The 26,600-nt window shown below is 40.9% G+C and overlaps 2 protein-coding genes across 2 annotated transcripts in view; one reads left to right on the forward strand and one right to left on the reverse strand.

Moving 5' to 3' along the window:
• The window catches only part of gcc1 (GRIP and coiled-coil domain containing 1), a 109,261-nt gene that overhangs the window by 41,497 nt on the left and 41,164 nt on the right, over window positions 1-26,600 (forward strand). The gene's annotated exons all lie outside the window — the stretch shown is intronic.
• LOC110975401 (uncharacterized) overlaps window positions 1-26,600 on the reverse strand; it is a 38,282-nt gene that overhangs the window by 5,227 nt on the left and 6,455 nt on the right. Inside the window, exon 2 of the mRNA XM_022227858.2 lies at window positions 2,635-2,972. Within this exon, the coding sequence (XP_022083550.1) occupies window positions 2,635-2,965 (331 nt within the window). The 5' untranslated portion in view covers window positions 2,966-2,972. The remainder of the gene's footprint in view (window positions 1-2,634; window positions 2,973-26,600) is intronic.

A 26,600-nucleotide genomic window follows, 5' to 3' on the forward strand; every position in this document is an offset into this window, starting at 1 on the left:
CGGAGTCCTCGGTTGTCATATATTTGTCTCATTTGGATCGCACAAATTATGACGGATGAGGGAAACAGTAATTTAAACAGTACACCAGAGAACATTGGGGCTTGGTTGATGTCCATAACTAAATTTTTACAGGTTGTATCAAGAGAACACAATATAATAACACACAATAATGCGCAGAAAAGGTTAAAAAAAGGAAAGTACATGTATGAAGGTTTTTTAAAATAAAAACCAAGGTTGAGATGGGCTCATTTATTCATTAAAGGACTTTCTTTTACAGTATAGTCAGACTGTTATAATTCCAGACGTGACCTCTGTTTGTTCTTTCACCATTTCAACAGTGAATGCAGGCAGAATTTGACGCCAAACGAAAATATTGTGAGTTAGAAATGCTACTTCTCTATCGGGCTGTCAGTTACTGCGAGAAAAGTCAATGTCACGAGCGTGGGCTGTTAGTTTGGCCGTCACTGACCTGTCGTTTTAGTGGTCTGAGATACCGTGGATTGACGTAATCCGCCAATATTAACGATGCACTTATGTGTCTAATGCTCGGCGGAAATTGTGTTCATAAATTGGATGTTATTGAAGTCAAGCGATGACCTAATTAAATCCTAGAGGACAATAGCAGTTAGCAACGGCGATTGGCGCAGATGATGGGCAAAACTATATGATCAAAGAGAGCCGACGAGGGCGTCACCATGGAAACCACGGAAGCACACCAAACCATCAACGTGGCTTTTTTGGCGTTCAAAGCGTAATATAATAATTCCAATGCTTGGAGGCCACATTTAAGTTCTGGCCATGCAAGTAACGACACGTTTTTCCATTGCACATTTCCTATACGAACGTAATGGCAATATTACAGCCTTTCATGATCGATTGACGGCTTTATAGAACGATAAAAATATATCTAGTGCATGTAATAGGGATGCCTAGAAATGCATGAATGTTTTAAAGTCAGTGTTCTTCCGCTTAGGAGCGAGTTTAACGTCACAGTCATTTAACCGTGATCCGAGCAGATGCCAAGGTGGATCCCCAAACCAAATTTTCGGGGGGGGGGCTTGGGTTTTCTTGGAAGGGCAAATTTTGGACTTCTTTCACGGTAACCTTTTGTGACCTTTCTGAGGGATGAGGCTACATTTTGGGGCTTTTCACAGACTTTTGCAAGAAGGGCAATAAAACAGACCTAAAAATCACACTTCTCTCTCAATATTTGAAAAACAAATATACTAGCTTCTTTCAGGAAGGCTATCATCCTCCGTCCCGGCCTTAGCAGGTGCGCGTGATAACCGGTAAAACGCGATATACAGTCTGAGTTACTGCACCGACAAATTCATTGTCGTTTTGTTGCAGTTACACAACCGTTAATTCTTGAAAAGCGCGCTCACTGGATGGAACGTGCAGCTACAGACAGGTAAAACCATGCTTACGGAACAGGAGAAACATAATAGTGGACGCTGGGACCACAAAAGCCACCACTCGACATTCCGAACATCGCAGGCTCATTTAATGCGCTACAAACTCCATTGTCGGTTGGAATTTACGGTAGCGTCTGTTAACCAAGACAAGGCAAACCTGCCCCGGGCTAAGCCGACTGTGCTTATAGCCGAGCAGGTGCGCATAGTGACCGGTAGCCCATGGCATACAGCGTGAAGTACCGATTAACATTCTTGTGAACTATTTCACCATGATTTGACAAGTTGTTGGGCATTCCTGAACTATCTGCTTGCGAAAATTAGTCCTGAACCTATTGTTGGGTGGAATCATAGCTCTATTGTGTAATCTCCTTCTGAACTGTTGGTAATGTTGGGGTTTCATTTTATACAAGATGCAGACAATCTTTAATCGTATGGAAACAGTAAAACAGGTTTGCCCGTTAGGAAACTTTGTTCAGAAGTCAACCCGTGATGCCATCATGCAGTTGGAACTTTTTTGAAATCGAATCAGTTCAGTTCGCTTAGTTTCTCGTCCTTGTCCCTCCTGATATTTTGGCGGCAGGAAAAACAATAAGAGCATCCGTGGAAACTGGCAACGACGGAAAGAAGTAACAAAAGCACTCATGCCTATTAATTAAGGTCAGTTGAACAAGTTGGACCGTGAAGTGTAGGTAAAATGAACAAAAAAGGGGAGAGAAAGATTCGAAGACGGAAGAGCTTTTAAAAGTGAACTGAAAGTGGAGCATCTTACGTTTGAACACATTTTGCACTTGCTTATTCTCGGTATAAAGTGCAGGGAGACGTTCTTGGAAGGAAAAGCGCGAAGGAAATAATTTGTGTTAGTTTTTAAGTTTATCGACGCAGTATAAAAGTATTTAACTCACTCGCAGCGGAGATTTCAAAACACAAAACTCGAAATCAAATGAGAAACAGTACTGTCAAATAACTGACTTAAGTGATAATCTTTATGCTTGTCTCCTTAAATTTCGGTGCAATTGCTATTTATTCATCGAAATTATTCGGGAATATCACTAGCACTACGTCGGCTGTCACGGGACCTTTTTCTTTTTATACATTTTCCTCAACGAAGGCAAAATGGCTGCGATTTATTACAGTTAAATTAAATCGCAAGGTAAAAATTGGCCATGAAATATTGAAAAAGCAACACGCATTCTTCCTCAAAAAATCTTGCAATTCTTACCTGATCTTTTATGAATGAGTTGCTTCCTTTCTTCAACTTCTGACCAACTGTCTCCGGGCTGAGTGAGTTTACAAAGTACCCGCATCTCTACTGACTGCGTGCGGGCGCACAAACTCCGAAGATCCAAGCCTTCAAGGCGGGTTGTGTCAGCTGCCTGCCTGGGGGATACCTCGTCTGTAGCTAGGTAGTCTATGAAGGCGGGCCTGGCCGCCCCGAATCTCGTAGTTAGAAGCAGCACGAGGACTGTCGATTGTAAGACAAGCTGAGCCCATGTTCCACGCCAAAGGCACCGAGCGATGGCCGGTGTTCGCGATGCCGTTGCAGATGGCATTCTGTCGCTGGTGCGTGAAGGAAAAAAAACAGACTGGGGCTTATATTCAATTCTTTCAGATACGAGGCTCCAGCTACGCAGGGGAAAAAGCTTCGGAGTTACTTGTGATCATAAACCATGAAGCCAACTGGTGTAATCCGACTTGGAGCTTGTCACTCAATAAATATCGCAATCATATTTCCTTGGACTGTGATAAAGCGCATGATGTTTGAGCAATCATAAGAAGTAATGTGATGGGTTGGCGTGCATGAAGCAATTTGCAGAGGCGCGTATTGCTTGTTATTTCCAGTGCGCATGACCGGAACCGGCTCGTGCGGTAGTTGGCCAATCAAATCGGCCATACAGAGCAGTGATAAAAAAGTGTTCTGTACAGTGAGGCGTCTGCACGCACGAGTGACTGACATTACAGGGGAAGGTTTTTACGTGGGTCACCGCAAGCAAGCAGGGGCAGACTTTCTTTGATCGGGGAAATGAATTCATACTTTCATGAGTCCGACCCCCCCTTTCATAAGTAGTAATATAGCTTCACCGTCGTTCAAATATTCATATTTTGTGGGGCTGTATTTTAAATATTCATAACATTCTACCAGATGGGTGCTGTCTTTTTTTGTCCTGTCGTACTAGCAACGAATTATGAAATAAAAAGATTGGAACCTTGATGCTCAAAATAGAGTTTTTTTCGTAATCGCAGTTCGTACTTTACGCAAGGTGGTTCTTGGTTTATTAACAAACTAGTACTCAGAAGGTAAGTCTTTGTTGAAAATCTGTAGTTATCTTTCATAGCCTTCAAGTATATTGTCCGTGTAATGAACAAAGGCAAATCGTGCTGGGTTTATTGAGTAGGGTGGCAAGAAGCCATCTATTACCAAATGAAATACAAGATGGACGATCATTGAGTACAACTCAATATCACCTCTTGTATTTCCACCGCCGGTTATTTCCAATATTTCCCAGCTGTGGTGTATCATCATTCCCCACTGGTTACTCTTTGCCTCTTCGTGGAAGGCCTTTTATGATGAATCCGACCCTTCGGGATATTATGTCAAAACAACTTTTGCTTCCCCCAACCAATTACAAAATATCGATTTAATTTACTTAAATTTGTCATAGCAGGGTAAAAAGACATCTTCACGTGATGGACTCAGAGCATGCGCACATGTGCACATTTTGAGAGCCACTGTGATAAATTCTCCAGAAAGCGGTTAAAGCAAAGTGATTTTGTATAAATGTGGTTTACTCGATTCCATTTAAATTTTGCTTGGTTTGCTATAATAATTGACATTCCTGTCACCTATGAATTAATTAAGCCTAGAGAATGTCTCCTTTAGCACAGTAATATAATCATGATCAAAGAAAGGGATCAACGCACAAGAATAGATTCTCAAGCTGTATCTCTCTGTAGGTTAGGCACATTGGTGCCCCCATGGAGGTTATTTCCGCAGGGGACAAACCATGGGAGGAACCTTTTTTTTGGGGGGGGACAAAGCGTTTATTAGATACGAACTGATAAGCCAGATCAATTTTAGGAGTTTTGTTTTTCAAACGAATTGGTAATATTCATTATTTCCTATAAGGGCTTTCCCCCACCCCCTTTCGACGCCCATGTTTAAGCAAGCAGCTCTTTAGGTGCATGCTGGCCAAGATTTTTCATCAGTAGCCTCAAAAGCAAGAAGCGAGTACAGCATGCATTCCCCTGCCGGCGCATAGCTGTCTACTCCTACAGACTTCAAATTGAATTTCCTATCAATGCCAAGCCACGTTAGCAGCTAGCATCGTGCGGCGAGCCGACGTAATATTAGCAAGCGAAACCTAATAAAACGCAGTCTTATCTTCCGCCTTCATCACAGACCTCCGTGCTCCGATTACCCCCGTACTGGAATTACCCATTGCGGAAATATGAGGCTTGCGTACAGCTCACAATGCTATAATGTTCGAAGTCCCATTCGCTCGCGTATAGCTATTGTTTTCCTCTCCACCGAACACGCATGCGCGCGCGTGCACTTTACATTTCATGACAAGCTTGGATCGGCGTAAATTGAGCTCGTCGTGTTGACCATCGAACACCAACGCTGGACCCACTCAACTGCCCAGATGGTTCAAACGAATGTTGCAGTCATCCGGGGAAATCTGTCAATCAGGATGCCGCATTCAAAAGAAGTACACGTGGAATTATTTCCGACCAATGGACATGGGCGTAAATCCTGGGGGGTGGGGTGTATATATAGTCTCCCACACTCTTTTGAGGGGGATGAGCCATTGAATGATCCCCCCCCCACTTTTTTGCACTTGAGCAAATAATTAAAGCGGGTTGTGAAAACATTGTCAGACTTCCAACGACTAAAATGCATTCAATATCACTCAAAAAAGGAAAATAATTTTTAAAAGCCATAAATACGCCATTCTGAATACAAATTAATATTAATGAATATCATGAACATCGACCTCTGTATAGAGTCATATGGTATCAACCCCCCCCCCAGCTTTTCAAGTTTTTCATGGCCAGGCAAGTCCCTCTCCCCTATTTTCCGGCACAGTTTTACGCCACTGCCTATGGAGAGTCGTGCCAACAAAACGCTTACATTCTAAGACAATGTCTACAGCGATGGAAATGTTTGTAAAAAACAACTGAGTTGAATTATATTCAAGATGTACTTTGTGTTGGGGAGATAATAATTTGAATTACGGGTTTTGCCTTACCCAGCGTAGATACTTATCAACACTATACACTCAGTGCTTGTCCGAGAGCTTGCAAAAAATTTCACAAGCTTGCTCGGGTGAGACTCGAACCCACGACTTCCTGCTTATTAGTGCAGACGTCTTAACCACTCGACCACCGAGCTTGTCGAGGCTGGTTGATGAGCTGATTTACTTACTAGATCACATAAATTGGGCAGGAAGCGCGGTATTCTAGAGTTTTATTTTTGAGTGTTTAAGAATACTTTTCTTTATTGCGTAGTTTCTGTGACAACTTTGGAAACGCGCGTCGGTTTATGAGATTAGTGTTAAATATATCCTACTTAGAAGACTTATGATATGAGAGTGCATCTTGAAAAGACCGCATGACAGCAATCTCATAAAAACTGATAAGTGAAGCGTAGTTAATCATAACCTCACAGAAAACATCACTTTTCTAATTCCAATGGGGACAATTTATGTATCCTTCCTGCGCCCCTCAAGGAATGACGTGTTTTTTTTATTTTGCGCGATCAGCTTCAAGCGTATCCACCGCGCTATAATTTGGTTGCATGTCTAATGACAGGTGATACCTTCCAAGACTCGAGCATTCTCGCGGCAAATGCGTAACCAATCTGCTTACTCGAAATAGTCACGACGCAGAATTTCATCGATTGCTAAAGAGTGAACAGCACAAAATGATGATGTCATTGCTATTAATGGTAAAACTCGCGATGGTGACGAGCGAAACACTTGTTTGACAAGTTGACGTCACTTAAGAGGTTGCGAACTACATATCAGAAAAGTGATTTCATCGACGAACGTATATTGCCTTAACGAGTCATTGGGACACTCACTCAATTAACGACATCGCGTTCGGAGATGCAAATTTGAGAATTGAGATAATATGCTGTTGAAGGTCATTTGGTCAAATTACCTGAAGCCAAGACAAATTGCAGAACAAGGTTTTTCGCCACGTCATCGGTGCCAGACTAATTGCACTCACTGTTGCGTACTTTCATAAACAAACAGACCAGGTTTATTAAATAGAATTTTATATCATGAGATGCTATTTGGAGCAAAAGATTTTTCAAGAATTATCAGAACCCCCAAATCCCAAAATGTTTATTAGTTTTAATTTTCAACTGATATGGGTTTTGGTTTCCAATTAGATCATGAACTTTGATCGAGTAAAGCTAAAAATACAACCTAAATCTGGAAAAAGTCCCCCCCAATGGCCAGTTGTTTCGATTGTAAGAACGAAGCAATTCTCAGTTATCAGACTCGCTGGTAACAAATAAAATCAATATTTATTTTACAGAAACCTTTGAAAACAAGTTACTACAATTTCAACTGAACATGTTCACTTGATCAGTGAAGAACAGAAGGAACGGTCAAAAATTATAATCCGGAATTAATTTGCTCTTACAATCGAATCACTTTTCCATTTTGCCAAATTACGAAAACGCCACCACATACACAGTCAAGTGTATCGTTAGTTTGGCTCGACAAATTTCGTAATCTAAAATTCTGAGGAAAGCTAAACATCAAACCTATATCATTTATTTTCATGAAAGAAAAGAACCAGTTTGAGCGTTTTGTGGTTCTGATATTTCTTTTTTTAAAAAACCGGTAGGCATATCTTAAATGTGGGCAGCATACGTTTCAACAGATATACGCATTTGGTAAAACGCACTACGCAATGCATGGGCATACGCAGCAACTAGGAGTACAGTTTTCGGTCTTGGAGCATCATGCATGTACAACCAAAGTTACTTCTAGAGAATATCCGAAGCAAAGGGTGAAGGAGAAATAAACCTACATAACAGAGCCATGTTGTCTGGCTCTCTGACCATTAAGAGTTTTGCTATCGGCCTTTTCATTATCTTGGAAATACACATGAAGTAGACAAACCAACACCAGAAATTTGTAAAAAAAAAACAAAAAAAACTTGCAAAACTTCGTGTTATCTCAAGTGATCATTCAGTATCAGTTTGAATGTAAGTAGTAACAAATTGGCAATCACAGTCATGGTGATCTAAATCATGGAATAATTCTCTCATGCTGTAAACACAACAAACATGGCTGCAATGGATGCACGAAACGAACACGCAGGCTTTACCGACGTGTCCGTCAACCCCAACGCAATATCTGTGTTTCCGTAGGGCGCCCAAGTCATCAATTGCAGGACACAGATTCATGTACCTTGGGGCTCGCCTCAAAACATTTCCAGTCCCTCTCGCCTGATATTGAATGTTGATCGAAGAAACAATAACTTGGGCCAGGCAAAGAAATTCATTTGTTTCCAATCTCACATTTCCTGCTCTATACAGCTGTTTTCAATCTTTTTGAGGTGAGGTGTGTTGACGGTAGTAATGTTATTTTTCGTATAAGGGTTGCCCATAAAACAAGCTGAGCCCTAATTAGCATTATAATTAAAAACCTATATTAAAAATTATAAATAAACTCAAATTCTTAAGAACAAAGAGAACACCATATCATTGGATCAGCTGAAAATAGAACATTTTAAAAACTTCAAACACCAAACTTCTAGAAGCCCTGTTCTTGCTGTTCAACCGAAGAACTTTCACACTCCAAATGAGAAAATGAACTCAAATTTGTATGATTGAAAGAATGTTGAGCATTCTCAAAGTCCAATCAAACAACTAAAGCGGTAGCCAACGCTGACGATAGACAGTACAGCGTTCAATTTAAGCAAATATTCAAATTCAATTTTACAACCATATAAAGAAAGTCCTGAGATCTATAAAGAATAAAAAATAACGACTCTATTTTCACGACAAGTCGTAAATCCTTTTTCTCTTGTGTTAAACTTAAAATAATTTTATACAGTTGACAACAATGTGGTGGGCTTTCTGTTAACGCATAATTAAGAAGACGAATTCCCGCCGACCTAAATGAGACCTTGATATAAGATTCCGTCGACGGTCCAATGTGTACCCACGCTGCACGCATTTATGCGCATTGTTACAAAAGTAGGTCTCGTGTACTTTGCGCCTTGCTAGCGTGAACCAGTGCGCACAAGAGGAGCATCGAACGATATGACCATGATATAACAAATCCTCGATTCCTCCGAAGGGACCCATTACTAATTTTCCTTTGCCTTTTCAACTTAACATCGTTATACAATAAAAATAAGTATTAAAATCATTTGCATAAGTAGAAACAGCCGCTGAGCAGTTGAATAAAACCACTTTTAAAATGATAACTTGGTTTTGCTTAGAAGCGAAATCAGGCTGAGCAAATGAGGGTTTGACCAAGAAAAAAACGTCACAAATCAACCTTGGTTCTGACTAGTTCAGAAGTTAAACTTCGTGTTGTACATTTCAATTTGATCCAGTTCATAGGTTATTATTATGTGTAGCTAATACATGGCAAAATTTCCTACACAAAAACAGTTATTCCCTCAGGTTTCTGGATGAACGCACTTGCACTATAATCATAACACATATGTTTACTTTTTTTAGTAATCATATCACTCGAAGCTAAACGCTTGGCTTCCCTGCATGGTAGATTGTTCTTGTGTTATCTACCTTGGGCGCCGATTTTCAAGCACCTGAAATACTTGGCGTTGTTGCCTTTCTACTTCTTAGTACTTTCGGCTGTCTTGTCAAGGTTTCTCCTAATAAAGTAGAGTGTATCTACGCTGACAATTTCCTGTTCAACTTCAGGTGACGGCCTCTCGCTTTTCAAAGAGCGACCCCCACACTTTGAGATGGTTGAATCTGCCCACATCTATAATATCCTCTCATATTAATGGGGGTTGGTTGGGGTGTGCTCAATACAATTCACTTAGTAACTCTCATCTTTTTGAGACCTTCACGTCCAAACCTTTTTAGAAAGAATTCATTAACGAAATGAAAGTCTTTTTTAGGTCAACATGCGCGTTCAATTTTCTAACGCCAAATGGAGTAGGCTTTTATACAGAGAGGTGGAATTGCCAAAAGTAGCACGGATATAAGAGATAACGTCGTTCGTTGATACCATAGCAACAGAGAAATCGTCACGTGAACGATCATTGTGTAGGCGGCCATGTTATTAAGTAGACGCTGAAGTTGAAGACAAGTTAGCGGAGCTATAGTGAAAACTGTCGCCTTGCTTCCTTCCTGGAATAAATATCGATAAGATAACACCACGCGTGAGAAGCAGATGAAAGACACTTTTAAAAATTCCCGCCTCTTTTTCCCCGCCGCCGCAAACCTCAAAAAGGTGTGATATAAAGCACATCCAGCCTTTCAGCTCTAGTCTTCGACCCTATATCCAAATGCGACACCTTGTTTTCGGCACGATGAAAGACGCACGCCTCCCAAATTCGCAGTTGTCAATCTATTATGGAAGACCGGAACAATTAAATAATATTGTGCGAAAAATGCAGTCCATATATGGCATTCCTCTTAGTCTCGTTTCCAGGAGGCACACTGTGCAGATCACCGTAACGAAGTCACAAACATCACCAGCTTGATAGATTCTTGTCCACAAACCGTTTCCCTGCGAGGTTTTTTTGAAGTTTGAACAAACTCTCTAATCTACTGTTTATCTTGGATTGTGCTGTCATTATTTTGTTGTCACAATCTTATTAGTTTCAATTTGCTGCATTTTACTCTCGGCAACGCATTTTTTAGAATTCAAAACTGATATAATTTTGGACCCTTATATTTGTTTAGCCTGCTCTACTAGGTTTCCCATCTGGCATTCCACAGTTTTTATTGCGTTCGTTTTGCTCTTTGGTTTTGTGTTTTCCTTCATTTGATTATTTTTTGTCTTTACTCTTTGCGTTGGTAGCTTTTGTGTTGTAATGTGCCATAAAAAACAATGAAATATGACATCGTGAGAGAAAATTCTCATGAGTTCATGACTTGTGTTTGTACCGTAGTGAACCTTGTCATTTTAAAATCCGTCTTTAGTTCTATTTTTAGTCTTGTCACCAAATCATTCGGCTATCTTGGAGGCTCTCCGATCACTGCGTATTATTGCGACTGAGATGTTACTTGACTCACCAAACTTCGCTTTTATTACGATATAACGAAATTACACACACAGTAATGCACACGGTAGCCGTTAGCATGGCTTCTTATATCGATATAATTACACGCGCAGCTTTGCAGAGCCATTCCTAACCATTAAAGGCCATTCACCGTTGAAGTCCAGGACTTCAATTTACCATTATGATATACCCCCGACAAAAAATGAACAAAATGAAATTTCAGTTTCGTTGTACTTGTGAAGCCGACGGCCAGTTGTCGGTCGGTACTTTGCTGTCATGGATCAGTCGTTTAATGAGGCGTTACAGCGATAATTAACGTGTCTGTGGTTTACCATCAGACACTTATGAACGGATTATGGCACCAAAGCCTAAGCGATACATGTGCGGGGCAACGGTACAAGTTATCTTGCAGTAGAACTACGTCGGAAACAGGGCTTCTATAGGGCGTGGTGTTTATCAAACGGAACAACAGTAGCGACAGCTATAGGTGGACACAACATGGCTCCGACAACAATGGATCAGTGCACAGAATGAACTGATCACAAGTGCATCATCAGACAATACAGCATCCATCTTTGTTCCAAATACACTACTAATATATGACACTTGACCTTACAGTTTACCCTGATCATAAAGCTTTTCTTCAAGAAGCAGAACCCAACAAAATAACCATAAAATATTGTTTATAATGTTACAATAAAAACTAATTCGATAAAATTTATTCACATAACAATCTTAAACACATATTAAAACTTCCTGCCTGGAATCTGAGGAATTTTTTTCAGACGGGGGGGTGTTAGGTAACAATAGTCTAGAGTGTGTATAGCGATTGGATATGTGGGGGGTACCCTTCGGTCTCATTTCTTGTTGGATATACGGCACTGAGTGGTTCTTAAAGCTGGAAAGTTGTAACTTGTAAGCCAGATTTGGTGAGTTCAGTGTCGATAATCAGACACTGTGCACCGCTTATCAACAAAAAAACCATAATCATAATACTAGAGGTAGAAAACTCAATCGTGAATTTTTAGCACCTGTAAGTTGTGAGGTATTCTATTCTTATTTGCAAAGTGTCTCGACAGCCAAACTCAGTGACTGAATGATTCAACTACAAGACTTGACAAGTTTGCTAACTCAACTACGCCTATTTGCCCAAGAGAGAGTCATATTAATATTATTTCATTTAATGAAATTCTTCAAAAGTGCCCGAGGCACTGTAGCTCGCCAGCCTGAAGAAACCTGTAGAGAGGAGACAATGAAAAGCAGTTACACTTTTAGAGGTGGGAGGAAAACCCCAGAGGAATATTCTGGGTAAAACCCACAGAGTCAGGTAGGGACTGAAAACTCAATTCACGTGTGGATCGAGGCGGTAATCGAACTAAGGCCGCAGAGATGAAGGTTGAAGAATGAACCACTGCGCCAGCCTGATGCTCCATGTCCATTTCATTTCATGAAATTGTCACGAAGTGAGTGCAAGACTATACAAGATGGAGACAAAGATTTTAAGAAGATATCTTGACGGTTCATTAATATCGAGTTTTATAAGCTGGCATGATGGATTAGTCGTGATTGCCGGGGATAAACTCACCAAGGAAAACACACTGATAGAGGAAGAACATTAAATCCAAGGATGCTCAAGAAATCTCAGCCTAGAATCTGAAATATTTGCACCTCTTAAAAATCAACGAATTTACCGAAGCGATGACGAACGGCTGAATTGCACGGTCACGGACTAAACTGATGAAGTCATTCCGAAGCAGATGGGGGGTAGGGGTGGTGAGAGATTTGGTTAGAAAAGTCGCACATGTTGGGGAAAGGCGCGAAAAATACTCGCCAGGCGCATATGGCTTACAATCCTGTAATCTGAAATGCCATGAATTCTGCATTTGATCTGATGCCATTTCAATCCACCCGAGCCATTCTGGGTTGTTAAGTCTCCGTGCGAACCAAGCCGAGGTATATTTGCAAGTGATGAATAATTTGTAGTATAGTCGACAAGACCTATTCTGCAACTCATCGTCGGTGTAGACACGAGATTTGGCTTCTTATTAACAAAAACCCATGAGCTTAATGGCATTAACTATTTTTAGAAGCCTTTATAGTTTATTTCTTATCGCACTTAATCCTGTAATTTCCTTCATCTTGGCGCTCACTCCCACCATAATCGGAAATCATTTCGATTTTCGCCTTTTTGACAGATCAGAACCATATGCAGCAAGGTATGAGACGGAGAGAACCCCCCCTGGTTTGTGTTGGTCATTGTCTCGCAGGAATCTGGGGAATTCCTTTCAGACATCTTGGGGGATGTGTTAAGTAACAATAGTCTGGGATGTGTATAGGGATTGGACCCCTCGGTCTCATTTCTTGCTGGGTATAAACGAAGCTCCTCGCAAGTGATAGTCTGGTGCCGTTGCTTGGTGGCTCTTTCTACACTTATTCAAATTCTTACAGTCAAGAAAGAAAGATCAACAAAGCAATACAGAATAAGCCAATTCGGCACACCACCAGCGCGTGCCCTAAATGAAGCGCGTACGAGGTCACATGGTAACAGCAGTACGCGCGCACAGCCGGCAACAATTAACTTCCTTTTTTGAAATGCCGAAGTGGCTCATTACAGGATACTATGTGCACGTGCACGCGTGTCATCGTTTGTTTGGTGGTAATTATATTTATGAATATAACGGAAAAGTGGACTTGGACCGAGATTCATATTTTTCATTCGTAATTGGATAATGAGATTAGCCCCTTTACACAGTCGCTGTGTGCAACCAGCAGAAAGGATACCTCACACAGCATGGCATTATTTCCGTATGTATTTATCAGTCTGCGTAGCTTCAATAAAGCCGAAGCAATCATTAATTAAGGTGCGATCCATACCATGCCACATTTAGACAAATCCATGACTGTCTGCAATTTTTTACCAACATGACCAGCGCACTGTTAAGGTATATATCAATCGAACTTTGGATTGGGAATGGTTCGATTTGTCCTAGAAAGCAACTGGTAACTCTTGACTCACTTCCAACTTGGTTGTTTCATTGTTTATGGTTGGTACCCTTCATTGAACTGAAAAACAGGCCTCTCCATCCAACGCTTGATTCGGGACGTGGAAATACACTTTAAATAATTGTATTACCAAAATCAACTTTGAAGTCGCGCTCGTGTGGTAAAAAAGGGCCCAGAAATTCACACAACAACCTCTACGGCGCCTCTCTCGCATTCCTGTACAAAGTGCGAGGCAGACTTTACATCGTCCTCTGCACTTCAATTTGGGGACATTTTAGACGGATCCTGAGTAGATCCAATCACATAGCTCGATACATCGTTTAGCTTTGTAAGATCCATGGCCATTGGTCTAATGAAATGTAGGGCAAATCAAAGATGATTCCTCATGGTACTTGTTGCATGAATTAAAGATTTGGGTTCGATGTAGTGTGCCGTTGAGAGTAGTTGGTTTGCTAATTTGGTCCGGCAATGAATAGGGTTAGGGTTAACGTATCAAAAAAGAAATGAAGGTGTAGCGACCAAACCACCTCTACTTGTACAGAAAACTGGAAAATGGAGAATTCTTAAGTGTTGCATTGTTCACCGTGAGACTTAATTTGTGTTTTAATGTATTTTTCTGTCGAGTACGCTTCAAAATGAAGCCAGGAACTGGACAAGCCTCTCGCACTTCGCTTAGTAATGACAAGCATCCGTATAGATGGACGCCAACGTTTTCCTCGGTCACCGAATGAGGCTCCTGTATGAAAAAAAGATAAAGCATGACTTCGTGCCGTTACCTGGCAACAGTAACTAAGCGACCGGTTCAAAATTAACTTAAGAGCAGTGGTTTGGAATCGGTGGAGCCGAATTGTTAAGGCAAATTCGAAAACTGTATATCGCGCGGAAGAAAAATCGAAGTCAAGTAATCACATTTTCTGACCATCGAGGATGAAAGTTGCCGATAGCTGAAACAAAACGTACCGGCAGCGGACAATGAAACAAAGGCATGATTCCTTATTTAAAATTGGCACATTGAATTAAATATGCACTTTTGTGAAGATAATTTATACCACTGTCGTGTTGCATAACTTGGTACTTATATAGCAATTCTGTTTGCCGCCTTTCTTTACACAGGTTACTGTGCAACTAATAAAATATCCATCAGTTGGGAATTACAGACATCAAATTTGGCGAGTCTTGCTTAAAAAGTTGAACTTGTTTGACTGGGAGAGCGCAGAAAGGGTGGAGAGAGATCTCGGGTGAACTCGACACGAGGGACCCGTGTAGAGACTAGCCATCGCCCGCTCCATCCCCTGCGAGTTGGAGGTCTATTTGTTAAAGGTTCACTTCACTCTGAAACCGTCGGCTGAATAAATACAAGTGCCGCAGCCGACCCGCACAACATATTGATCATACTCTACTCGATTTACTCTTACAGTGGTTGGGCTCAAAAAAAAAACGCGTGCCGAAGCGACACCAGGCTGCGTTTACGCCCCCCTACAATACGCATGTACAGATCTGGAAACGTCAACAAAGAACCTGAGCACGCAAGCGCAGTGGGTACCACGACCATTTCTTCACGAGGAAGGTTGAGTTTGTCACACCTCGTGTTAAAACCTTAGTTACTTTCTGTGTTCCGAGATACAGTTCTGCGGCGGCTTGGTTCTCGTGTAAAATGGTTCGCCGGACAAAAAAGGTCAACCTGTGATGTGATCGAAGCAAGAAATCCGGGAGGTTTGTAGAAGGCCGAGGTGAGATAAGCTTAAGGCGATCGAAGGGGGAAATTATCAAGATAAGGACCAGGAATTTTTGCAAGTGCTCTGGAGGCTTTACCGGTTCTAACAAGTTCTTTTCATATTTTATTTCAATTTTCCACGGCTTCTAAAAATGGGCATTCTGCTTACTTGAATACAAAGGAACGTAATGAAGAATTTATAGGATGGATTCTAGGAGAGTCCTAGCTGTCCCTGTCAACTCAGCAATGGCCACTGATCAATTAGTTTGAATATAATGTGGTCGTGTAATCACTGCAATCATGTACGCATACTCTATGGGGAATATCTACGAGAAATAAAAACTTCGGTCTCAAGATCTTTCGTGTAATTTAACAATTCTTATCCGCACTTGAATGACAAATCGCAACACTTCTTGACATGTCTTGAACTATACCTTAGATTTAAAGACGACACGGACTAACATAATAAATGGACAATGGACGTACTAATCAAATAGATTAAAGTATAGGACAACTCACACCTGTTTCCCAATTTTCAAAGTTCCAGCAAGCACAACTAAGCTTTGATTTTGAAGTGCAGGTTTTGTAGACACACCCCTTCAAAAACTCTCGCGAACAGTTGGACAAGAACATAGAAACAAACGACTGAGATCGTTCAAAGTATAATGACACGGTAAGGTACTTTTGATGAGTAAGGACAGCATTTTAATATTTGAGCTGTGTAAATATTGTAGGTTAGTCCAATCATTGCCTCATGGTCGCCAGTATTTGACGCAGTTTTCCTTAGTGGTCTGGTTAATTGCATCGCGTGGGAAATGCAGAAATCTACGGGGACCATAAGCGACCGCATTAACAGCAAATACCACTTGTTACTAATTGCGTAGGCGTCATACACTTAGTTCCTCTAACAACCTAGCGGCACAATGATTTACTAACTCGTCTACTGAAAGGAAAGACGTGTTTACCCGTAAGATTTGGGCATAAAGTAATGAGAAAGGAGCGTAGACAACAAAACAAGTAGTGAAGAAAGAATACCGCAGATGACTAAAAATCTGCAATAAGACCTTTATTCAGCTGTATACCTTTTCTTTTTCTTTTCAAATGAAGTCTTCCAATTTCCAATGCCCGAAGGAAAGGAATGTTAATGGCTGACGCGAAAGCGAACAGCAACATCAGGAAACAATCAGTTATTCGTGAATAATCAAATTAATCTACTCAGAACCTTGCAGATACGGTTATAAAAGCCACAATAACAATCACGTCAAATAAAAGTAACGGAACCGGGCCGTGCTTTGCGAACTTAACAATTTCACAGCAAAACCATGACCTAACATTTTTACCGTCCTCCGTGTTAAAGCATTCTACAAGGGTGATAAACTATTAAAGGAACTTGTGAACTACTTGGAAAGACTACTTTGACCAGACAAGGAATGTCCGAAGGTGAAGGTCACCCGTGCGTGGGTCACCAATTGGTGTGCCGCCACTCGTGAATCAACTTTGCCCCCATTTTTCGGTCTCTTTGTCGCTGGGTAAGCGCATTATTTCCAATTCCGCTGTTGCAGAATCACCTTCATCCATAACAAGGAGGGGCAGATCCGCACAAAAAAATAAAGAAATAGGAAAAAAAGAAGAAAAGAGAGGGCGAAGAAGGAGGAGAGGGCCATACTGCCTGAAATCGCACCACATCCAATCCTAGAATTCCTCACGCTGGCCCCGGACCCGATACCGTAAAGGCTTCGTACTATACGCTCGCGGGTATCACTGGTACTTTTGGAAAATCCTGGACCCGTCCCTGACAAGCGCAGATATCACATCAGTAAACTGAACAAGCAGCACACCAACTTGCATTCTAAACTCAGGCATTTTTGTTTGGTTTTCAATAAGGATGAAACATTAAGAAATCTCCATTCAAGTCGTAAAGCCAAAAGCAGCCCGTTTTTGCTATGAAACGTACCTGGAGTCTGCCGGCATTTGCCAGCTGCGGTGAGCATAACTTTGATGATGCTAAACAGGTAATGCGAATCGTATTCACATTAAACAACAAAAGCTCAATTCAACTTACAGATTAATTATCTTGCCTCGAATTTGCCGCCTTTGTTTTGGAGAATCTATTGCTAGAGCATCTCCCCATATGCCAGTCTCAATTTACCAGTGATTCAATGCTAGTTATAACCGTAGAAAATAATATTTTTAGTGTCCAAGCGGACAGTGAACTTGATAAAAGAGATTTGCCTCCGTCGAAACGAGTGGATTATCATTTCTGTGTCTCTTAATAATTCAAGATCGCGCATTTTCAACAACTCAGCCACGCATTGAAAGTCTTGTATCTTAAAGATGAAAAAAAGATGTTTAAATCGAAAGCTGGATCACTTAGGAACGCATTCATGTCAGCTGTTTTATTTATAAAGCTGAGATTGGACTAAGCTGTGCATGGCTATTCTTGGGATGTCCCTGGTTGATGTGTTTTCCTCTTTTCATTATCATCATTATTGCTCTTATTACAATCAGTTTTTGGAGGGAAATCGTCCATAAATTCACAAATATAGATTTTTAAATCAGCAAACGCTTCCCCAGAATTTATTTAAAAAAAAAAACAAACTACCCATTCTCAAGTTCTAAAACAGTTGAACTCCATCAAAAGGAAACAGCAGCCCCCCCCACACACACATACACACCGTAATCCTCGCCCAGCGAGGTAGGACATTGATACTGGCCAATCCTGTTGTGGGTGTTATTCTGAGACCTCTAAAACTTCGCCAAGAATGCAGCCAGCCTTTCAGAAAAACCACAACTCCCCGCTGCAGGTGGTGAGATGCTTTCGTCCAGGGGGTAACAACGGCCACATTTCATTAATACCAGGGGAATTCCCAGGACACTTTCCTGGTCAATATGTTGTGGCTATTTTTCTTCTCTCTGTCCCCTTGCACTCGAATTGCGAGCAGCAATTCATACTTTCAAGGTTTCTATTTTCAAAAATTCCGGTCTATATTTGGAAGAATTTGTGGCGGCCGAGATCGTGGTTGTCACGTGGATTTTAAAATAATCTCTGGTCGTCCCCATCAGGCCGGTGGATATATTCTTGCTTGGAGTGACATGTTGAAAAGTTGACTTCAACATTGAAACGAGCTCATGAAATCATGAAATAAAGCATACAACCGAAACTATCGCCACTCTGACTGGCGAACGCTTAATTCAAGGCATCAATTAACCAATAAGAACTCGCTATAAGTTTAATACCCTCCGCAAAACGCACTTCTATTGGCGAAGGGTTTAAAGGCCAGTACAGTGGCGTAAGTTTGTGCCGGAAATTAAGGAATAGGGAAAGGGTGTGGGATGACTTGCCCGGCCATGAAAATTTGAAAAACGGGGGGGGGGTGATATAATATAACTACATATCGAGGTCGTTGTTCATGATATTAATGCACATCTGTAAATATATATGTATTCACAGTGGCATATTTATGGCTTTTTAAATTGTTCTCTCTTTTTTAGTGATATTGAATGAATCTTAGTAGTTAAAAGTCTGAAACATTCTCCACAATCCACTTTATTTTTCGCTCACCACACAAAAGTGGAGAGGGGGATGATTCAATAGGCCCCTTGGGGATATATACCCCATCCCCAGGATTTACACCCCCTTGGGGGTATATTATCCCCATCCCCTGGATTTACGCCCCCTTGGAGGTGTATAGTCCCATCCCCTGGAGTTACGCTGACGGTTGGAACTATTGCCAACCAATATGAATATTCCAAACGAACTTGTGTAGACGCTTAGTCACTTCGGCAGACGTGCGCTTAACAAACCGTAGAGCGTGACAGAAGTCATATCTCAGAGCAATATTGACATAAAGGACAACTCTCGTTTAATTGAATTAGCCGACAGGTGACGGTACCACAGCACGCTTGACGAGCAAGCACTTGGCATTTTTGTAAACGATTTTCACCAGCACATGACAAGGCGAGACGATTGCAGCCAATGCACCTCAAATAACGAACTCTTGGCTTCCACAGTCACTAACGGACAATACCTGTCAACATACCGAGCATAGCTTGCATTTCAGCAGCAATCAGAGCCGATTAAGAGCCGTCCTTTCCCTTGTCACGCGACAATGAAACTCAACTTAAAAGCAAAGTTCGGCAAATCGCTATGTCCATCAATCTTCAGACCTACGTTTTCCTTCTTTTTAACTCTTCGTCAGTGAAATGCTTTCAAGTGCTGAGTTAATTGAGGTTTGGAGCATAGAGCTTGTACACAGTCTCCCTGATGGCTGATGAATTTTGCCTGAAAAATAAACAGCTTCTTACAAGATGTCTTGATGGATGAAGAATTTTTCGTACAACAAAATACCGCATGCACGACGAGATCCTGCAGGTTCACGAAAACTATTCTTATTTTTTGGATTCAGTATTCTGCTCGGTTAAAGTTGTTGTTTTTTGCAGTTTTTATGACTAGCATGTGGAACCATTCAGTCCTCGTTTCCTTTTCGAACAACTTGACTAAAAACAAATTTCTGAAAATTGCTCTTTTTTTTACCAAAGTAAGATTTAAAAGGTCATTTGGTATGCAGTCGGTATTTTAGGACTGATTTTAATCGACTAACCCCTCAATAAAAATGAGGTTTATAGGAAATGAACTAACCAATAAGTGCGCTACAGGACTGTCCATTCTCTATTTAAAAGGGCACATTAAGGCTTGTGAGTACATACGCGTCGCTCCTACCGGTCTTTACTGCTGTGCGTGCATCTTATCCAAGACCAAATCTTCCTTGATAGATTGATCGAAATGTGGAGGCGCAGTTCTTGTTTTCGTAGCCTTGAATGTCAAATTTAAAAGATGGCATCTAAATTTTACTACGAATTTTCATAATTGGGTGGACGGTAAATGTAGGCAGCACGGAAGGCATTGATTCCATTGCCGTGTTGTTCTATGAGGACCCAAAATGATTGGAGAGCTCTGCTTAGAAAATCAAGCAATCTCCAGAACGAATCGCATCCATCGCAAATAAAAGGAGTGACATCTAATTCTAAACGTAGAGACTTTCTTGTCCTTCCGCAATTACTGAAGTGGCAAAAACGGGGGGAAAAGACACAAAGATGCACGCGAGACTTTCAGTGAGATAGGAGACAGGATAGAGGGAGGAAATTAAAGGAAATTTTACACAAGACTTAAAGCAGAAAGGACGAAATGGAAAGCGCGACACTGATAGCAGTGGGGAATTATGCACAAGCGTAATTTACTGAAACCATTCTTACGCACGACGTGTTTGGTTCGGATTGAGAAGTTTGTGTAAAGGTTTTACATAAGCCCAATGCCAAGACTATGCAGGAGAGTGTTCCTGTCTCCTGCAGACTGTCTTAAAGATTACCTAATATTGGAACTCCATTGAGTTGAAGTTGAAGAAAAAAACACACGAGAGGCTGCATCAGTTTGTTATCGATGGTTAGATTCCTTCGCAGGTAATAATGTCCACACCTGCGTTTCCAAAAGGGATCATTATTAAAAGATTTTCGAAGGATTTGGGTTTTTCTTTTCGCTACAATGTAATTTGCATTTTTATGGTTTCACCTCAAATGTTTACTTTAGCATCGGTTGTTAATTTGGGACACATTTCCATAAAAGTGGATTGGGACAGATTACCACAAGCTTGACCTTTACAAAGGCAACTTATCCTTCGATCTTATAAACAACATTTTTAAAGTTTTCCCGGCTCAAATAAGAAGGAATGTTAATCCCCACAAAGGAGACATGGGTATAGGCGGGGGACATTCCTCAACTATTGTACTTTACATCGTAAACACCATGCAAAACAGCTTCAGTCTCCAGGTGGTTCGTGACGAATTGTATTCAAACGCTTGCGCATGCGCGAGTACCTGTAAGTTTGTAAGTTGGATTTTGCAGAGCAGTTCCAGCACGGGATCAAGAGCAGCCCGACCCACCCAATTTTTGTTTTTATGAGCGGAGAAAAAAATTTATAAGAATTTGCAAGTTAATGTAGAATGGGCCAATCTTAAAACATCTCAACTCCCAGGCAAGTGTACCCTTTGTTTGTAGGCACGTTCACCAATAGAGCAAAATACTTTCGAAGCTATCGTGAGCTCCGGATCCCAACGTCGAAATTGGACCTTTGAAATGATAAGAAACAGATTTTCCCTCAAAGTAGATTTAGAATATAAAAACCCACTGTATTCCGCCTTTGCTGAACAATAGTCTAAAATTGGCGACCGTTTAGCCTCAAGCTTAGGGATGTCACGGTTTCTGTCGGCAACCAGGATAACATGGATTTGGACCGGGGCTAAACAGAGCAGTGGAAGGGGAAAAACAACCAGCTAAACAGGTGGGATCGGTCCTTATCCCAAACAGAAGCGGGACCTTGTTTGGAGATGTTTCATTGATGCCTTGAAAGGATGCATTTAAGACATTCAGGAATGTTGGCGAAACAATAGGGGGGGACAGGGCAATCTTGTCGGAGATGGGGTGACAAACAAGGCGAGGGGGCAACTCTCGCATTCCAGCCGGCGCTAAGATGCTTGTTTTTCTCAGAAAGTTGTTTTTTAATTTCTTCGCAGAGACTATTTTGGGCCGTCCACGGTGGGACGCTACGTAAGGTCTCGAATTAGCAAGTGCCAATCAAAGAACCGCTTTTGACAGGTTGCTTTGAAAATGAAGGTCTGGTTATTTTTCATTGCATACGCTGATTGCTGTCAAGATGGCATTGGCGCCAAATAGAAACCATTACCGACGCACTCCTGGTATAACAGAGGGCGTGCTATAGTGCCCTGTATATAGGCTTTTGCGTCTACGTAGGTCGTTGCGTACTGAGCAAGGAACTACTATCTCTCTCTCGGAGGACTCCTTAACCACAAGTACTGCCCTCCAAGAATTCCTACTAAATGAGTGACAGATATTTCCCAGTAGATTTCATAAATGCTTGCAGTATGTTTGAATTAGTAATGGCTCCTGCACATTTGTAGGAAATGGGAATGAGCATGATGTGATTACAGAAATTGGGCATTTCATCGACATTATACCCAGTCCACTGGAATGTTAGATGAGGCTTCATTTCCTTCTGTTTTAATGGCAATAATTTTCGAAATTCAAAAGTCAGTGGAAACTTAAACACGTTCAATCTTGATTTATTCTTGTTTAAACTTTCGACTTGGTTAATGCGGACGTACCCGAATTGTCTCAGCGTTATATTAACCGTAATAAAATGTATAAAGAAGGAAAAACGATTTGGAGAGTCCTAATTAGGGACAACTCTTTCTTCAGTGGTCATCCACTATTTTAGAATGAATCTGCATCTTTTTGAGTGATATTTCACCGTGGCCCAGTGTGAAAACCACTCTAAAGGAATGAACTAGCAACCACTAATTTTGAAAAGCCATATAAGGGGCCACAAACATCTCGTGTGGTGCTTGTCAATATTTTACTTTATAGAGGCTTTGCGTGGGAGCCATCTTGCAGGGCACTTCTTGTATTCCATGGGAAACCTCCTTTGTGCGTATACCCTGTGTTACAAAAGCTCTGGCCTGCAAGATGGCTGCCATGCAAACCGTCTATATTACTACCGTTTCATACCACCAGACCATTTTTTCGCATCTTTGCGAGGCATCTTAATATTTTTAGAGGAACACTATTTTCCTATTTCCCATGCACGTTTCACGCACGAGGGCGTATGTTTATCGGATGATTATCGATGGAAACTCGAAATTTCTCATCGTCTGTGGGTAATTCATATTCAATGTGACGCAGGTGTTGCGTTTTAATTTTTTAAGTTCTATTAATTTTACCCCTTTTTTCATGTGACTTCATGCATCTGTTTGTAACAATCTATTTTCAGTAACTCTTGGTAATGGACAGAGAGGAATGCTTTACGTGACCGTGTCGATCCGAATTACTCGCTGGAGAGAGTTTGTCCACCGTGTCTCACACGATTGTCACGCCGTGTGTAATCGCATTTTCACGGCTGCACTCACTGCCAGGTTGCACTGTGCGCAGACCTGAGTTTGTTTTTGTTCCTTGACAAAAACACACTGAACAAAATAACGAGGGTTTTATTGCTGTAAACTCAAGTGGAAAAACTTCCATTGAGGAACGATTTGTCTCTCTGAAGGTAAAACAGACACCAGTGTGTGTGCATCACATACAGGGGGGGGTGCATTGAAATTAGATCCACAATGAGCCATTATTCCGCCGGAAATAAATCTTTGCTGTGCCTATAATCCAATGATGCAAGAAACATAATTTGTTTTCCTTTTTCATGGCCTTACGAACAATCAGTCTTTGCCTTCTGATATTGCGTGTATCCGCCGTAATTTACTGAGCCACCAAATCATTTCTCTTCTAATGTAGAAAGACTCCTGTGGTTTAGTCTGCCTCCGAGGAAACGAAGACAAAAGGAATTAGATCTAGAACGAGATCTTGAAAAGAGCCCAATACTTGACGAAAGGAATACGAGGCGCTATAATTTTAGAGGAGTTTCATTAATTTTGCATCAGGATGATATAAAATTTAATATTTAGTTCTCATCAGAGATGTGATTTTATGACTAATAGCTAAATGCAAATCTCCACTCCATCAGAACACACGACAAGACTTTTCAGGGAATGTGAGTCCTTCCTCACGTTCCTTGCTCAAGGCTTGCTCTCAGTCGGTCTTAGGAATGGGCCCTGTATTGCCACCCATTTTTATCGTCACATGTTTTCCCATTCCCCGTGCCAATAGCAAAACCTGAATCCCAGCAAATAGTTTGTTTTACATGAAATGAAATTGAATAAACTCCAGGCAGATCGAATATAAACCAGGCTAGCAGATATCGTACGTCAGATTACGTTTCTTGGCCTGATAGCTGTACATAGATCAATCTCCCTAGAGGAGCAGTGCTCAATCGTTTCCCTTCTCGATGAATACCACGGTATAGAGCTTGCCTTCCGCCAGCACAAGGATACACCGTCTAACCTTGAGTGCGTTTGTTCCGCGATCCTTCCGCACTATACTGATTCGATTGTAGCTTGCTTGCACTGTGCGCGATGAACAACTCAAAAACACGCTTAGGAACATGTTTATTGAGTTTTACCGATGGAAAGGACTTGGCCTAAAGATACACTTTACTCCACTTATTTATTTTATAATATATTTCTTTACCCAGGGCAAGCTTAAAACAGTTTAAAATTAATTTCCATTAAGGCCGGCATACTTCACAATTAATTCAATAAAAACAAGAAAGTAAGTTATCGGCAAAATACTCAGATACATACTGGGAAAATGTAATATAGATCCAAATGTATTTAAGAAAATAAGTCCATACTCAGTAAAATTTAAACGTTCCATGCTTGCTGATCTACATGATGGGCGAAAACAACAGAAAGAAAACCTTTTGGACGATGAAAAATTGATAAATTCTTATCGGCCCCAAATCATCGTGACAACCAAGTTCTGACTCCTTAGATCAAAAGGTGTGCTTCTGGCAGCGATAGCCGTGATAGATGACTCTATACGTAGATCTGATTTGAACGTGCCTTATTAATGATAAATTGCAAAAATGAATGTCAAATATTCTTCAGTTTCTAAAAAGGTAGGCAATTGTAAGGAGGAAATTCTCATATTAAATTGTTAGAATCCGAAATTCCTTATTCCATTAATCCCTGATCCGAAAATCGACCAGTGAATTTTGTTTTTATGTTTAACAAGAGATTCAATCAAAGCAAAGGAAATGTCACTTGTCAAGTGCATCTCTCTAGCACAGAGAAGTTTTACGTGGCGAGAAAAAAATCTCTGAACGTTGAAATTTCAGCAAAAATTACTTCGTTGCAAAGAATTTATTGGACTTTTCACCGATGGAATACCTTGACTCCGAAAACCGCCGCGTTGAAATTTTCTCACAATTCATTTGATATTTCTCATTCATTCAGCAAGGATACCACGGACAGATGTTCTCGGTAAATCAGATTTGGACTTCAAACACTTGCCAAATTATTCCATGCGACCTCCAATTCCAGCATCTGGAAATTTGCTTCCTGCATGCTTACTGAGAAACGCTGAAGCAAGAAAGAAGAGCACATGAATGCTTTCGAGTACAGCCGTCTCACATAAGAAAAAAATCGAATAAATCGAGGTTTGACAAAAAATACGGGAACATATAAAAAAAAAAGCACGGTCTAATTTCTGAATTATATTTAAATTCATTCTTTAGAACTGCGTAGTTTTGTTTGAGCGGATGTTGTAGTTGTCACAGTTGTGACTGGGATCGAATTGTCCTTCATTACATAGACGACTTTAGGTCAACGAAACTTGAGGAAGCGTTTTAGTTGGAAAGACGCGAAGCAACTCCTTTTAATTGTCCTTCTGCCCTTTCGTTTTGTCTTCGGACATTTTCCTCATTAGAATCGACAGGACTGGCTTGAAGTTGTTGCAGATATTTTTGCAGTTAACTTGAGCTTGTTATGTCACAGAAGTATTGGACTAGCTGTCCTCTTACTTTTTTTAGCACATTGCAAAAATTCTATACCTCGAATGCAATCCATCTACGTTAAGAAAGTCAGCCCACGGGGGAATTAAAAAGCCGGAAAAATATGGATAATAAATAGAAATACTCTAGTTGTAGATATTGGAAATTTTCGACATGCTGTTGTCATCAGCCACAGTGCGGAAAATAGGTCTGAACCCACGTTTCGGAAATAATAATAACCAGCGACCTATTACTACAACGCTGGCGTAGCCATATTGGATTACGACACCATGAGCCCAAAGGGACCTCTATAAATGACCCCAAAGCGGTGACCTTATAAGGCGGGTGTTCCTAGAAAACCACCTTTTATCACGGGCCTTGACCAGTTTACATTCTGCTATAACCTGGCACATGACGTTTGGGGACGAGGGTCTGATTTGTGCGCATTCTGTCGTATACTCATTCGTATCTCTTTTCTTATTAAAAGTAATTATTAACTGGACAACTTGATGACGTCATATCTTAATTGCCCACTGACTGTTTCCAGGACTGATTCATAAACCATGATCATGTGAAAAGTCATGTTGATGATCGTAATACGGTCAGAACCCCTAAACTGGTCCGACAAAGTGGAATCTGAGAAGCAAATTCTTTTCAGAAAAATCCTAACATTGAACTTGGAAATAGGAATTCGTGACGACAAATGATTTGCCAGAAATAATGCATTTAAAATAATTTTTTGTGTTTATTAATTCAGATGTAAGAACTCTGCGCCAAGACGAAGGTTGTTAA

This window comes from Acanthaster planci, linkage group LG20, assembly GCF_054643075.1.
Source record: "Acanthaster planci isolate LZ-2023a linkage group LG20, COTS_SCS, whole genome shotgun sequence".
NCBI classification, from domain to species: Eukaryota; Metazoa; Echinodermata; class Asteroidea; order Valvatida; family Acanthasteridae; genus Acanthaster; species Acanthaster planci.